At 45.0% G+C, this 15219-nt stretch overlaps 1 protein-coding gene across 1 annotated transcript; it reads left to right on the forward strand.

Annotated features, from left to right (window-relative positions):
- Nucleotides 1-3605: 3605 nt before the first annotated feature.
- LOC120958710 (UDP-glucosyltransferase 2-like) lies at nt 3606-11093 on the forward strand. The gene is made up of 3 exons (XM_040381688.2): nt 3606-5655; nt 8857-9076; nt 9166-11093. Exons 1-3 carry the CDS (start codon nt 4581-4583, stop codon nt 9482-9484), a joined length of 1614 nt encoding a protein of 537 aa, XP_040237622.2. The 5' UTR covers nt 3606-4580; the 3' UTR covers nt 9485-11093.
- Nucleotides 11094-15219: the final 4126 nt, after the last annotated feature.

The following is a 15219-nucleotide window of genomic DNA, read 5'->3' on the forward strand; positions in this document are numbered from 1 at the left end:
TGCACCCAAGGCGACACGACGGATGGGACCCAGGTAGGCTGGAGTGCTGGTGTGTGTTAAAGACAACAGCAAACAATCCGGGTTCTCGCCCAGCCAGCCTATGCATCAATTAATGAGCAAGACAGCACCACTGCTGAATAGCTGTTGCGTTGTGCGAATGGGAAAGCTGTAAACGGATTTGAAAGGAAATAGTAAAAACAGCAAGAAGTAACCTTTAAATACGTTCGGCTCTTTAACTCGACGTAAGTGGTTGCCGCAGCAGAACAAAGGGTAGAAAAATGCTCCCAGAGCTGTCATCACAATTGAAATTCATTCATCCACAGCTCGTTTCCAATCACTTCTGATTGATAGGGTAAAATTGGAGCACACGCGCCAAAAAAAAAAAAAAAAAAAAAACAGAACCAGACAACGCTTTACATGGCAAACACGTTTGAATTGGTTCGATCGATCTATTCCCATTCGTACGTGCAGTGCTGTACATTCTCCAAACAAATTGAACACACCACCGTTTTAATAATGACGCTTTTAGCATGATATGCCTATTGGATGCTAATAATAGAAGCCGCAAACGCTGGGCGCTCACAGCTTCCAACCGGGTGTGAACGAATTTGACACTCAAATGAGCGGACCCGCTTTAGGGTGATAAAATGCATCACGGCACACACAAAAGCAACACAAAAAAAAAAAAAAACAAGAGGGGCGGTACACATGTGCGACACCAAAAACTCCTATGCTCAACTTTAAAGCGGAGCTAGTTGTTTGCGATACAAATCAAACGTTGAAGGTGAAACACCATTTCACTAATTACCTAAGCACTGTGCATTGCGAGGGATGCCGACGAACGGAGCAATGGCAAGGGATGAACCAGCTGTATCGATCCTTTGAATTGAATGATTTTTTTTTGCTCTCTTCTGTGCATTGTGGTCATATGTTTACTTTTCGAACAACACCAAAAAAAACCTACAAAGCTGGTCGTGAAAGATGTGAATAGTTTCGTAAAATATTTGCCCGGTCAGGTTGGGGAAGGGAGTTGTAGTAAAAATGATACTATCCTACCCCCCCCCCCCTTCCCCCTTCCTCCCAAGTTTGCATCTATTTTAAACCTCGCATCCTCGCACACAAAGACAGTCACATATTGCCAAATACTTTCCTTCAGTCTTAAGTGGCATTTCGGTCTTCGATTTTGTGTCACTCGCCCGTGCTCGATGCTTCGCTTAGGTAAACAAACTGTACATGTTATCTTCTCCCCGAAAAAAAAAACAACCAGGCGAACCAAAAGAAGAAAAAAAGCACGAATGAAGCAAACTACAAGACTCCCGGGGTCTTTGCAAAAGGCTTACATTAACACTTTAAAGCTTCAGCATCCAAACCCCGACCGAAAAGCCCACCCTCCCGGGTCACACTCCCGGGTCGTTGGAGCCCTTCTTGACTGCCCTCGTGCCTCGATCTCGCATCACAATTGAACACCCATTTGCTTGCGGGGCCTGTTCGGCGTGTAGGCAAACAAACGGCGTTTGCGTTTTCGGTGAGGCACAGGGCGGGGCAGGGAGTGCGGGAAGGGTGTGTGCCTTTTCACGTTCACGTTGAAATGTAAACCGCAACCACGCCGGTACTCATTGTCAAATTCGGTGATCCATAGCATAAGGTGCGCGCGACCGATCCGCGACCGAGCACTTATGCCGCACGGTACCCCGCCATTCATAAAGCGATGCTGCCTGTGGGAGGCCTGTGCAGCCAATATCGCTGCCAGCTGACCTTGCCCGGTACGTACCGTGCAGCCACTTCAGTTGACAAATGCAACCCACCGGGCTCGTCCATCCTTTTGTGTGCAGCACTGCGGCAGGGAACTTTTTGGGGAATGAAAAGAGGTCAATCGATGTTTAAAGAGCTTGGTTTAGCAGCGCTCTTTCCTTTCTCTAGGGATTTGTTTGGGGGAACGGGTACTTGACATAAAGAGACGATGAGCTCATTACGGCATTCGTAACGTAACGATTCTAATGCCATAAACCTAAAACCCCAACAAACGATCTTCAAACATCGATGAAACTGTTCCATCGTAGGAAGGCCTAAAACCGATGTCCAACCGATAGGAAAGACGTTTCCGCACAGTTGCGCCGACCGGTGGTCCACCGGTGGCCGGTGAAATGATTCGATAACAGCTGCTAACTGCTTAACGCTACACGTTGCGTTGCTCAAGCCCGGGGTGGGAAAGCAGCTCGGCCGCTCTCATGGGCCACCGAGTGACAGCTTCTTTGCCAACGGCGTCGTGAATCGCGATTCGACGCGCGTAAAACTGTGATACTTTTGCAACCCTTTTGCTTATTTCCCTTGCCTCTCCGCGCGGTTGTACTGAAGACACTCGCTTTGCCGGGTGCAAGCGATTCCTTCGCGATGCGCGCTGAGCCTTCAAATTAAAGCTAATATTTCGTGCTTAATCAGTTGAACGCTAACCTTCACAGCGATGACTTTAAAGAGCTGGGGGCGGGGCGTTGGCGCGAGCCGGGTAGGGAAAGCTATTTCCAGCCGGACCTTTATTCAATTATCGATTGTGGCGCCCTTTATCGCGCGCATCAGTGTTTTAGGTGAGGGTGTCGATGATGTTTGTTTTGATTTTCATCTGATGTTTGTTGAGAAATTAAGGCCATGGACCTCGTCTGGTCTATCTGGGCTGTGTGTGAAATAAGACAAATGTGAGAATTTGTGAATTTGTGCTTAGGCTTTGGACATCGTTTGATTTGGGAGTGTGTGAGAAGATTATTGTTTGGTTCCCTATTAATTTTATACCTCATTTGCAGTAAGTTTTAGCTCTGATAAGGATTATATGATTATTTAATACGTTAATATGAAAAATATAAATGCATAAACTTTAAATGTGTTTAAATTTTATTTTGGCTTGGTTCAAAACAAACATGATAAAACATATTTTTCTTCTTTTATTTCCAACAACGTTTTTTTAGTTCTATATCAAAAGATATAGCTTTTTTTAAATAACGCAAGTTTATGAATAACTAACCCTTATTTTATGTTTCAAGAGCTTTTTGTTATATATGCTCTTTGATCATTCGCTATATTTCATCTATATCGTATAGGTTTTTGGAGCATTTAAGTTTAAATATGAAGTCATTTATCAAGCCAATACATGTACCTGTGAACTATTATATAATCTATATTTGTCTAGCTGTATTATTTAGTAAATTATATTGAACCCCAAGGCACCAAGCCTAACACAGTGTACTTACACATTATTCGCTAAAAAAATCAAAATTTAATTACCATTATATGAATTGTTCAGTTAATTCAATAGAGCCTGAAATAGGGCACAATTTATTTGGTCTCTTTGAAGGACTGTAGCATAATTGTTCTGTTAAGCATAATTGTTCTGTTTTATTTCGTACGAGACTTGAAATTCCGACGTTATATTTTGATATTGAGCTTATTGGACGCGTTAACATATGTTTAGTTGAAAATAAACAAAGGTTCGTCGCTTACAAAAAAAACACTCCGAAATGTGTGTCATACCCATTGGACTCCGTTAGAAATATATTGAAGATTAAAAATAAATAGCGTCAATCATTGCTTTAACGATTGAGATGTCCCCGCAGTGAGTGATGTTAAGCTTCATAGCTCGAAACTTCCACAATAGCAAACAAAATAGCCACTGGCAATTTTTCAACCCGAGGTTAAGACAGACCAGACCACAACAAAGCGCTTAAATTTTATGATCCAAGCATTATTTTCCTTCACCCAGCGCGAGGGAGCGGTTGGCATGTGTGTTTAATCATTCATAAAACGCAACCATGTGGGATGCATCTAGCATTGACCTTCAATGTCGGGCACGACGAAGATGACATAACTAGGTAGCTTCGTTTATTTGGTGCCCTACTCAAAAACTGTTGGTAAACAGAAGAAAAGATCTCCTCCGACACACGCACCTGTTCCGAAATTGCAAATCAGTTCTTTACCTTTTACTTGCATCACCTTTACTTTCGCTCTCGCTCTCTATCTCTCTATGATTCGGGCAGTCATATTGACCATATCGCACAACCATTCGTTCCATGATAGCAATCACCTATGTTGGCATCGCCCTCCCCGTGCAGCGAAGCATAAGAAATCCGTTGCGCTAGTCGTGCGACAACAGCTCACAGATGGTTGACGGGTGTGTGTGTGTGTGTTTTTTTTTTACTTCTCTAACACTCTATTTTTTGGGAGCTCCCCATCCGCTCCGTGCAACATCACACCGATCCGTGTGGTCAGCCTGTGTGGCTCACGAGCGCACGAACGTGTGAACATGTGTGGGGCGGCCGAGTCGGTCGTATAAAATCGACACGATCGCTAGATGGCTCTTTTAGTTGAACGACGGTCGTACGGCACGGTGCGCTTAGGCGAGATAAAGGGACTGTTTTGGGGGCTGCTGGGAAAAGCTCATCAGTAAGCCTGGCCGGGTGAAAAGTGTTTGATGGTGAAGTTTGGTGTCGTCTTCCTAAAAGAAAAATTGTTTGTGTCCACCGAGAGTGAGTTCTTTGCCGAAGAAAACAAAAAACGGGTGCACCAAAAGTTTCTCTGTGCTAAAGACGTGAACCATGTGGGGATACAAGGGAACTGTGCCGGTGTCGGTGATGCTGCTCGTGCTGGCCGCTACGAGGATGCCCACCCCAGCCTGCGGCGCTAGGGTGTTGGCCATCTTTCCGTCGCCAGCCCGCAGCCACCAGATAGTGTACCGTGCGTTCATGAAGGGACTGATCGAGCGGGGCCACGAGCTCACGATCATGACGACGGATCCGTTCGCGGCGGATCATCCGAACGTGACCGTGATCGATTGGAGCTACGCGTACAGGATTGTGGAGGAAAACCTGGACGTGGTCGATATGAAGCAGCGCAATATGAACTTTTACCAGATTGCGGTGGAGCTGCGGCGTACGACGCGACTCTTCCTGGAGGCGCAGCTCGCCCATCCGGACGTGCAGGCGCTTATCCACAGCCGGGACGCACACTTTGACGTGGTGATCGTGGAGTACTACCAGTTCACGCCGATGTACGCGTTCGCCGAGCTGTTCCAGGCGCCGATGATCGGCATCAGCTCGATCGATTCGATGGGCATGTGCCACGAAGCGATCGGCAACGTGATGAACGTGGTCGCCCATCCGGAGATGAACCACAAATTTACGCGCGACCTGACGTTCCTGCAGCGCGTCGAAGCCGTCATCTCGAACCTGATGATCCAGTACCACATCCTGCCGACCGACTTTGCCGTGTTCGATCGGATGATCGAGCAGAACTTTGGCAGCAACATGACGCGCTCGTGGGAGCTGATGCGCCGGATCGATTTCTTGATGGTGAACGCGGAACCGACGCTCGGCTACGTGCGACCACTGGTGCCAAACGCGATCCAGCTCGGCTTCATGCACATACAGCCCCCGAAGGCGCTGCCGGCGGATCTGCAGACCTATCTGGACCGGTCGGTGCATGGGGTGGTGTACTTCAGCCTGGGGACGCTCATCAGAAGCGATTCGCTCAATCAGCACAATCTCAACCTGTTCCTGGAGGTGTTTAAATCGCTCAAGTACGATGTGCTGTGGAAGCATGATGGAGACCTAGACCTGAACGGGACGACCAACATTCGGATGGAGCGTTGGTTACCGCAGCAGGATCTTTTAGGTAAGTGGAGGCGGCAGCGGGAAAATGGAGGCGAGTGTGTGTGTGTGTGTGTGTGTGTGTGTGTGTGTGTGTGTGTGTGTGTGTGTGTGTGTGTGTGTGTGTGTGTGTGTGTGTGTTTGTGTGTGTGTGTGTGTGGTAAAGTTTCCAGAACATCTAACGAACTCTAGCAGAAGTGATCTCCAAGCAGCGACAAGTAGGAGGGTAATGGAAACAGTGTAAAATGTGTTGTTTGTATTGAATCAACTTTTCACACTTCGGCTCCATGAACGCCTTCAACCGCTGCTCCGGTGAGGTAATGTGGAGGGACAATATTTGTAGCACAGCGCAAAAAAAGGGAATACAGAAAAGGGACCAAACTCACGTCATTCCCGTGGGGCCGAGTTGACGACAACTAACTTTGGCCGAGGGTGTTGTGTAAACTGAGTACTCTCTTTTTCGGGGGTTGCCTAGAGGAGCATCTTAATGTCTGGGTGTGTTTTAAAAATAGAGTGGTAGGAGGAGCATTTTAAGGAGCTGGTAGACATTCCAAACAACAAAAAATGCTAATATGTTAATGGATAGATGTCACTGTCAAGTGCTCACTATTAGCTTATCTAACGACGATGTAGCGCGGGCTTAGCATAACTGCCTCATGTGTTGCCCAGCTCTTAATTGACGCTTAAAAGTAATGCTCATTACTGGATTAACATTAAAACATGGCAACTGACTCGTTTTACGACCCGCGCGTGTGCACCTGGTCAGGAGATAGGATTTTTTGTGAGTATTCCTCAAGGTCGCCTCTCGTCATTTGGTTTACTTGCGGTTTTAGCTTTTTGCAAACAAATGGGTTATCTTAACTGGAATATGCCTCCGTTGCTTCTTTTATGAAACTGCACTGCCTTCTCCCAACTTGGCATCGTTCTCAATGGAGACACCTCGTTGGCAGTGTGTTGACATTTGTTTAACGATAGTGGGACGCGAGCGTTGTTGAAGTTGCCAATTCGCACATGGTACGGAGAGCGTTTGCTGATTCCAACGCCAAACACGAGGGTGGAAATGGGATTTCCGGAACAGAATCGAAAATTCGCATGATCATCCAACATCTATTTGGCGCGGTTAAAGTGGTCCATCTTTACTCACGTGCTCGAGATCGGGGTCAATAATCATCTGGAGCGAATTTGTTGAAGTCGGGTAAAACCGTGTACTTCTTGGAAAGAAAGTGATGTACCTGATTCAATTCGCACGCTTAGTGCTAATCAAAACAACGTCGTAGTCAATGTTGATGTAATGACACCTGTATCTACTATCCGAGAGCCTTCTCGAGTCATATCTGGATTGCTGAAATGACATTAGTTAATCGGAAATCAGTAACTAACCTGAATATTGCGTTTCGTCTTGGCGTAATGACCTACTCACGGTCGTGCCGGTAATATACTAGACAATAATTGTTCAACTACGCAACCGAGTAACGTCTTTAAAAGCCTTTTAATCCTATCGACCGTTACCTTCGGCACAGTTGGCACAGGTGTTTGCAATAGTAAATCACCTATAAACCCAAACTTCAAACGAAGGAGTAATAAAAAGCCGACGCCCACATCACTGATTTCACTTTCTGGGACGTTTGATCATTTGGCGCACGGCGTACACCTTCAGCTAGCCAACTCACTCCAAAAACACTCATTGTTGTGCAGGTCAGGGTGATATAGGGAAACCGTATCCCGTTCGTACGCAATGTCTTGATAGTAGCTACGACTTCACTGGATCTGTAGTTTGGGACTTTCATTCGGGAGTCCTCTGTAGGCGCGAGTCCGACCGCTTTCACTTGCTCGTATCGACATTTCCATATCGGTGGAAGTGCTATTGATCATCAGACATTTGGCATTAGACTAACCTTCAGTCGCCGTTATCGTGCTGCTGACTCATGACATTGAATGTGCAAAGACGTTCGATATGATAATCCGATAGACTCTCCCAGTTGGCAAGCGCTGCAGTGAATTTGCCTACACAAAACAGGTTTTTTTGGTTGCTAGCATTGTTGGTTCTTTCACCGGGGGGAGGGGCCGCAGATAACCTACACAACTTCTCCGCCAAAACAATCGTTCGATTGGTCTATAAATTCGCCTCCTCCTCGATTGCATAACAACCGTCGAAGCTTAGGCTCCCAATTTCGGATGCAAAATTGGGCGAACCGAAGATGTCAAGTTCGCCGTGAGGAAACGACCTTCTTGGACGTGCTATATTGTTCGACACATATATCCCAAGGTGTCCCGGTGGCAAAACAGGTTCCCCTGGCAACGACTCATCTGTACGGCTGCTCTAAAAGCGCACGTCACGAGAAAGAAGAAATTAATTATGTAAAGTATTGTTTGCCCTCGACGCTCTGCTAAAGCTCGCCGTTTGTGGTGACTTTGGCGCGAGCTTTTTCAATGCCATACGTGCAGATGATGCTGTGAGAAGATGATACAGTTGTTTGGTTTGGTTTATGCTAACGCTAGCGATGAATAATGAATGCTTCGGAAATGAAAACGACACACCGACCGTGCCCATACACCGACTTTGTAATGCGGGCGTAGCAATAGGCGTGTGATGCAGACGCTATGCTTTCATAACGAGCCCGCTAATGTATACGGCATTATCTGACATATGTTCGAAATTCGCCAAAACGCTCTTTTGCCAAAAGTGAAAACTTTCCGTGCTCCGTGCAGTATTAATGTTTAATTTTTCAAGCTGTTAGACAATCATAAAATTAGATACTTTTGATTGTTGTGAATTTTTTAATCCATTTTTTTTTGCGTCTGTCCATTTGGCGCAAGCGTAAAATCTGTAACACGGCGAGAAAGGTTAGATACCGGGCTAGACGCGGTTAGATAAAAGGTGCATCTTTTGTGGCAAAACGAACGGTGTCATGCAATGTCGCTTATCTCCCGTTCACGGGCGAAGGGTGTGTTATGTGAGTGGTGCCTTAAAAACGGCAGCCAAAAGCAAACGCTGCACGGTTGGAAGGAGGCACAACATATTTCGGATAAAAAAAAAAAACTAAGCACAGAGCCACAGTACCAAAAAGGGGGAAACATACCAACGGTAAACATTAAATAACTCCGTCACTGTCAATGGCGTGCTGTTGAGCGATAAGTGGTGTAATAGATTCTCGGTTTTCGTTCAACCATGGTCTCACACAATCTTTGCTCTTCTTCATCTCCGTCTTTCTACCTCCCTATGCAGCCCATCCGAAGGTGCGCGTGTTTGTGATGCAGGGCGGCCAGCAATCGATGGAGGAAGCGATCGACCGACATGTCCCGCTGGTCGTGATACCGTTCAACTTCGATCAGTTTGGCAACGCGGACAAGGTGACCGAGCGGGGCATCGGCCGCTCGGTGTGGATGGAGCGGCTCACGGTGGAATCGCTCCGTGAGTGCATTCTCGACGTCGCCAGCAACAAGCGGTAAGTGTACCATACTTCGACACCTCCCTTCAGCTTCGCTCTGATTCAATCCAATCGAAACGAATCTTTCACACACCGAACTCGCGCAGGTATAAGCGCAACGTGGCCCGGCTGGGACGCTTGGTGCGCGATCAACCGATGCGCCCGGTCGAGAAAGCGGTCTGGTGGACGGAGTACGTCATCCGGCACGGCGGTGCCGATCACTATCGCTATCCTGCCGCTCACATGTCCTTCCTGGTGTACCACTACTACGACGTGGTCGGGGCGGCGGTGCTGCTGGCCATCGCTCTCCTGGCCGCACTGCACTATCTGGCCGGGCGGCTGTTCCGGCGGTTCGTTGGCGCGATCATGTCATCGTTCGATCGGCCGCACGCGGTCGGTAAGATGCTGAAAGAAAAGGCACTGTGAGTCGTACGGTGTTCGGGCACATGAAAACCGTGACGCAACGGCAGTTTCGGGCGATTGGGTCACAATCGTACACGATCAAGACGATTTCGCAGCAAGCCCGCGTGCCCAATTAGCACAGGTTGACGACAGGTGGACGTCGCATAGTGACAACTTACTGCCACACTAGCTTTAATGGTTTGTACCGATCGGGTAAACTTCCTGCGCCGATGGAGTCGATGGGATCGATCGTACTATTTCGCTGCATTTTTATCGCAGCACGAAGGTTTTAGAGCGCGGAAAACGAGCGAGGGCAGCTGGTAGGGAAAGAGTTCACTGTCTCTCTATTGTATCTCTGCTTTGTTTTCGGCGAGGGAACCGTTAGGCATCCCTAGATTAAGTCACGATAGTGTTAAGGTATGTTGTGGACACGGTTAGGAATAGATAGGGATAGACGCTGTGATTGGGGAGCATTTTAATGGTGGAAATAGACAGTTGTTGACTCTAAATAAGGGAACTCTGAATTCTGAACGAAAGAGGATTTACACTCGGTCTAGTTTGGTTTAAATTACCTGCAATTCTATTTCTTTTCCTGCTGAACTTGTTGGATATCTTGAAAGTGGCTTTGATCAGTTATTGAATGTAGTGTGACAGGAAAAATGATTTTTCTTTTCCAGTTTTGTTCTAGTAAAAAAGAAGAATGAAAATGAAGAAGAAAAGAAAAATGTTTAATTATTCCATTAAATTTTGACTGTATCTTAACCTCCTTGAGAGATTACTTTTAAAACATATTTGACATTTTGTTTTCTTTTCTGTCCTGAACCCCTTTATTTTATTTTAGGCCTCAGTACCATGTCATAAAACATCAGTTTTTAATGCTTATTAAAAATAATATATAGCCTGTCGACAAATTTTTATTCAAAGTTCCTCAAGCAAAAGACATTCAAACGGCAAATTTTAACTATACTGTAACAGGCTACTGTATATGTTTTGGTAGACGAATCGTGGTAGACAAAAGATCGTGAGAGCGATATTAGACACTCCTGCAGGAGATCAAGACCTCAAAGCGGCTATGGCGCCGAATAAGTCAGTAAGTAAGCAATAAGCATCAAAATATGATATATTAGTCGGAGCGCTACCACCTACATCATGTGGTCCTACTGCCCTGTTCACACTTAATTATAGGGTCTAAATTATGTGTTGATGTTATCTTGACCTCTACGTCATAACACAAACAAACACTTATTTTTTTACATTTGCGGCGCTTTCCTCAACCGATGATCACATTCAATCAATTCAAAGGTAGCTTAAAAGCCAGCTGTACCTAGTGTAGCACGAAGATTGTGGAAATTGCATCAAGTAAATCATTCCGAACTAGACGTCAGCCCCGTGAGCCACCCACGTGTCTGGTTGTTCAGGGTTGCTATGTACATAGAAATGAACTGCTTTCGTTATGCACCGAGTCACAGGTCGTCACGGTAGGAAGGGCTCTCCAGTCAAAGCAAGCAGACACTCACACTCCCACTCTCCGATGGAATGATGTACGTCCGCGCATCACATCGGGTTCCTGAAACGAATGTTTTCACACTAGTGTTTTAAGTCGAAATAAAGAATCATAATGTCAAACATTTAACCAACCGGTGAGTAGGCTGTCCTTTGATGCGTTTGAGTAAATGAAATTAAGGTGAGAAAATTACCACTCCGCCTTTGACCTGGCTGGATCTCCTCTTCAGATTCACTCTTGACAGTGCCTTGTAAATCGACCTACTTTAACCTTTATACTGCAGGTCAGACACCATTACAGAGAAGCTCATGCATAGACAGTCGTATGTACTATGCAGGGGCTACGATTGACCCCAAACTCTAATCACATATTGTACACGGAAAGTGTGATGTATGACCTGCACTGCATCCCTTGATCGGCTGCATATAATTATGAAGAAGCACACACACACACAGACTTACACAGGAAGATACTCAATCACAAATGAAATGTACGAGACATTATGTAGCTTTCCTAAACAGGAACCGTTCCTCGCTCTTCCCACGGAACCACCGAAGGGTTTTGATCCATGACATGCAAATGATTATGTTTACATGTTGTTATCTTCCGCCCATGTTGTTCTCCACGGTGGGCTGGCGCTTGTGGCAGAAGGCTTTCCGTTTCACTGCTTCCCCACTGGATCTTCCTTCCACCTTTTCCGCCCAGCAGTGTGACACACTGGTTGTAGCTAATATTTTAACAGAATTATCATCTGGTAAGCACTGGGAGAGAGTAAGTCTTCCTCTTTTTCCACTTCAAGAGAACAAACTAGAAATTACAATCCGATGAAATACGAGACGTTGCGAAACGATGTGGGACGGTTGTCGGAATTGATTGCCTGGGCGAGAAATGGCATGGAGGGTCCGATGGGAAGGTTGCGTTTGCATCAATTATCAATTTGCTGTGCCGGCTGTGTTCATCAGCCTATCGGAGCGTATTTATTCATCTGCAGGCACCGGAATTCTTATCGCTAGCAGGAAAGAAAAGCGCATAATGGATAGCACTTCGAATAATGTGCACAGGCTAATCAAGTTTCCAAGCGGGTTGGCCTGGGGCTAAAGGACTAATGCAAATGCACTTTGTATGCAATCACGGAGTGAAATATTTTCCAGCACACCGGTGGCATGAGTACGATGCAACAGGAAAGGAAAATAGGAAAGGTAATATAATGCTAGGAAGGGATTGTGGGAAGCTCACCAATTGATCGATGGTGAGCTTCCACGACAAAGCTTTTGTTTCTGATTATTTTATTGACGAATCACAATAAAAAGTTGTTCAACAGAGGCCGTGCTATCATAGTGGTTTTCCGCGAAAACTAATGGTAAGGAAGTTGGAGACAAAATAAAAGTCTTGAAAAAGTTTTCTTTGAAATCTTTGCTAGAATAAAACCTGAAATTTATATGGTGAGTAGAATATATTGATATAAAGAGTAATGAAACAGGAGCTTTATTACTGAGTATACTGTAATTTGTTAACAATAAATGACTTAAAGATATCAATGTTTACTCGGCATTTTTAAATATTGAAAAGCTGACCTTCAATTATATTTCTATTGTATTAGAACAGCAAAGTAACCGTTCTTCTCCTTTATACTTTAAATTGAATTGAGTGTTTTAAATATAATTTTGCTATGTTATTTTACTTGTGAGGGGTTGAAAAACAAACAAAAAAAGCTTTAATTTGATGCAAATGGAAATGGTAAAATGAATTAAATAAATCTGTTTTAAATACCATCATATCAATCTTCGGAGGAATATATTCTACTACTAGGAATGTATGTCCTTTTTCATGTTTTACATACACAAAAACCAATTATTCATGCTAAATTGACTCTTTGTTCAAAGGTTTCAACAACATGCGACAATTATAGCCAAGTAATATTACAGGACTTTTCTTCGAGTTGACAGTTTCAATTCGTCTAAAAAAATGTATTCAAATTGTCTTGTTATTGTTATTGTTATTGTTTATTGTATTAAGTGATTGGCCAAACAAGCGGCCTTATCACTGAATTAAAACTAAAACTTAAATAACTAACGCAGTGTACAATGACAAAACGGATCAACAGAATCTAGTAGGTAGGTGCCAGTCAAATAAAATGTAACGCTGATTAAATTTACGGGCCATCGCAGTCATTGGGTCGTTCTCGCTGTATGCACGTCTTGTAAGGTCAGTTCTTATTAGTGTGTAGTTACGGAACACTCTAGGAGGGACATTTATGTTGACTCTAGCCAGTAGTTCTGGCGAATCTATCTCACCGACAATAAGTTTGGACAAAAACGTACATTGGGCATTATCACGTCTCCTAGCAAGTGTGTCCAGACCAAACAACAAACAACGAGTATGATACGATGGACGAGGGGTTACATTACGCCACGGAGTGAAGTGTAGGACAATACGAGTAACTCTCTTTTGGACAGCTTCTATTCTATTGGACCAAACACTAGAGAACGGACACCAAACTGTAGAACTAAACTCGAGGATGGAACGAACATAGGACTTATACAGAGTTAACAGGCAGTGTGGGTCATTAAGTTCTCTCGAATGTCGACGAATAAATCCTAGCATTTTGTTAGCTTTGTCTAAAATATCACAGTAATGTTGTCGGAAATCTAGTTTGCGATCCAGGGTGACTCCTAAATCCCTGACCGTATTGCACCGCGGTAGTTGTGTCCCTGATATGCTATAGATATACCTTATCGGACTAGCTATTCTAAAGAAAGACATTGACGTACACTTATCAACAGAAATTAGCAGGTCGTTATTGATACACCAGTCAGAGAAAACATCAATCGATCTTTGCAGAGAAAGAGAGTCGGAAGTGTTCCGTACGATGCGAAACAGCCTAACATCATCCGCATAAAGCAGACAATCTGCTTCCGTAATGGCCAGTGTGACGTCGTTAATAAAAAGCGAGAACAGCAGTGGTCCCAAGTTGCTGCCCTGAGGGACGCCAGATGAACTCTCGAAAACCTTAGAGGAGACACCATCGATTTGTACGTAGTAGCTACGTTCAGAGATATAGGACCTGAACCAATTCACCAGCGGAGTAGAGAGACCGATCCGGGCGAGCTTAGCCAACAGCAAGCGATGGTTCACACGAGCAAACGCAGCCTTAAGATCAGTGTATACTGCATCCATCTGAGCTCCGGAAGTAAAGGCTGCGTGGCAGTTGGAGACGAATTCCACCAGGTTTGTGGTAACACTGCGTCGAGGAAAGAAACCATGCTGGCGTGTAGAAATATAAGAACGACAGTGATACATTAGCGAGTTTTGTATGACGATCTCAAACACCTTGGCACAAGAAGGCAAGGTGGTTATACCGCGGTAGTTCTCAGCAGAGTTTTTATCTCCTTTTTTGTACACCGGAAACATCACAGAGGATTTCCAGGCCGTGGGTACAGTACTTTGTGCAAAAGAGAGTTGGTAGATTTGAGACAGAGGCTCTGCTAAAAATTCGCGGCATTTGGCAAGGATTGCCGTAGGAATACCATCGGGTCCAGGGTTGTATGAGGTTTTGACCTGCTGCAGAGCACGTAGTACAGTATCTACCGAGATAATAATATCGCGTACATCAATGTCAACAACATCACGGGGCACATTATTTAAAGCAGCTTCTAATGATAAGCTTGCATCATCCGTAGTAAAGCAGTCCTTGAAACGATCAGCAAATAAGTTGCACATGCCTTCCTTACTGCTTGTGGAGACGTTGTTATATTTGAGAACATCGGGGAGCGAGCTGTTACCGCGTTTTGATTCAACATACCTCCAGAATCGTGTTGGGTGTCTGATGAGCGAGAATTTCACTCGAATGAGATAACGAGTATGAAGTTGTCTGTTATAGCTTCTATATACATTATGGGCAGCAATGAACCTTAATTTGGAGTGTTGTGTACCATTTGTACTGTAAAAGCGAAAGCATGACGCTTTGTTTTGCTTTAGACGGCGTAAACGTGCATCAGACCATGGTGGACTGCGACGCGGTGGCATTAGAGGACAGCAATCAGATATAAGCGCCAGTAGTGTTGTGTTAAATAGTTCCAATGCTGAGTTAACATCCGGATTACCTTCCAGGAAAGACCAGTCAGTAGATTGAAGCAGTTCAGCTAGACGGATAAAGTTAGTTCGCCTGTAGTTACGTGTGCCGGACTCACGGTTTGGTGCGGTAGAACGCCAGGAACGAGCTGTATTGCCAGCACCAGTTAAGTGTAGTTCAACA

Source organism: Anopheles coluzzii, chromosome 3 (genome assembly GCF_943734685.1).
Source record: "Anopheles coluzzii chromosome 3, AcolN3, whole genome shotgun sequence".
NCBI lineage: Eukaryota > Metazoa > Arthropoda > Insecta > Diptera > Culicidae > Anopheles > Anopheles coluzzii.

Excerpts from the sequence above, each read along its gene's own strand:
- LOC120958710 (XM_040381688.2), top strand. The coding sequence starts at position 4,581 with ATGTGGGGATACAAGGGAACTGTGCCGGTGTCGGTGATGCTGCTCGTG. Across the intron at positions 5,656-8,856 it reads ACCGCAGCAGGATCTTTTAG|CCCATCCGAAGGTGCGCGTG; the intron begins GTAAGTGGAGGC and ends CTCCCTATGCAG. Across the intron at positions 9,077-9,165 it reads GACGTCGCCAGCAACAAGCG|GTATAAGCGCAACGTGGCCC; the intron begins GTAAGTGTACCA and ends GAACTCGCGCAG.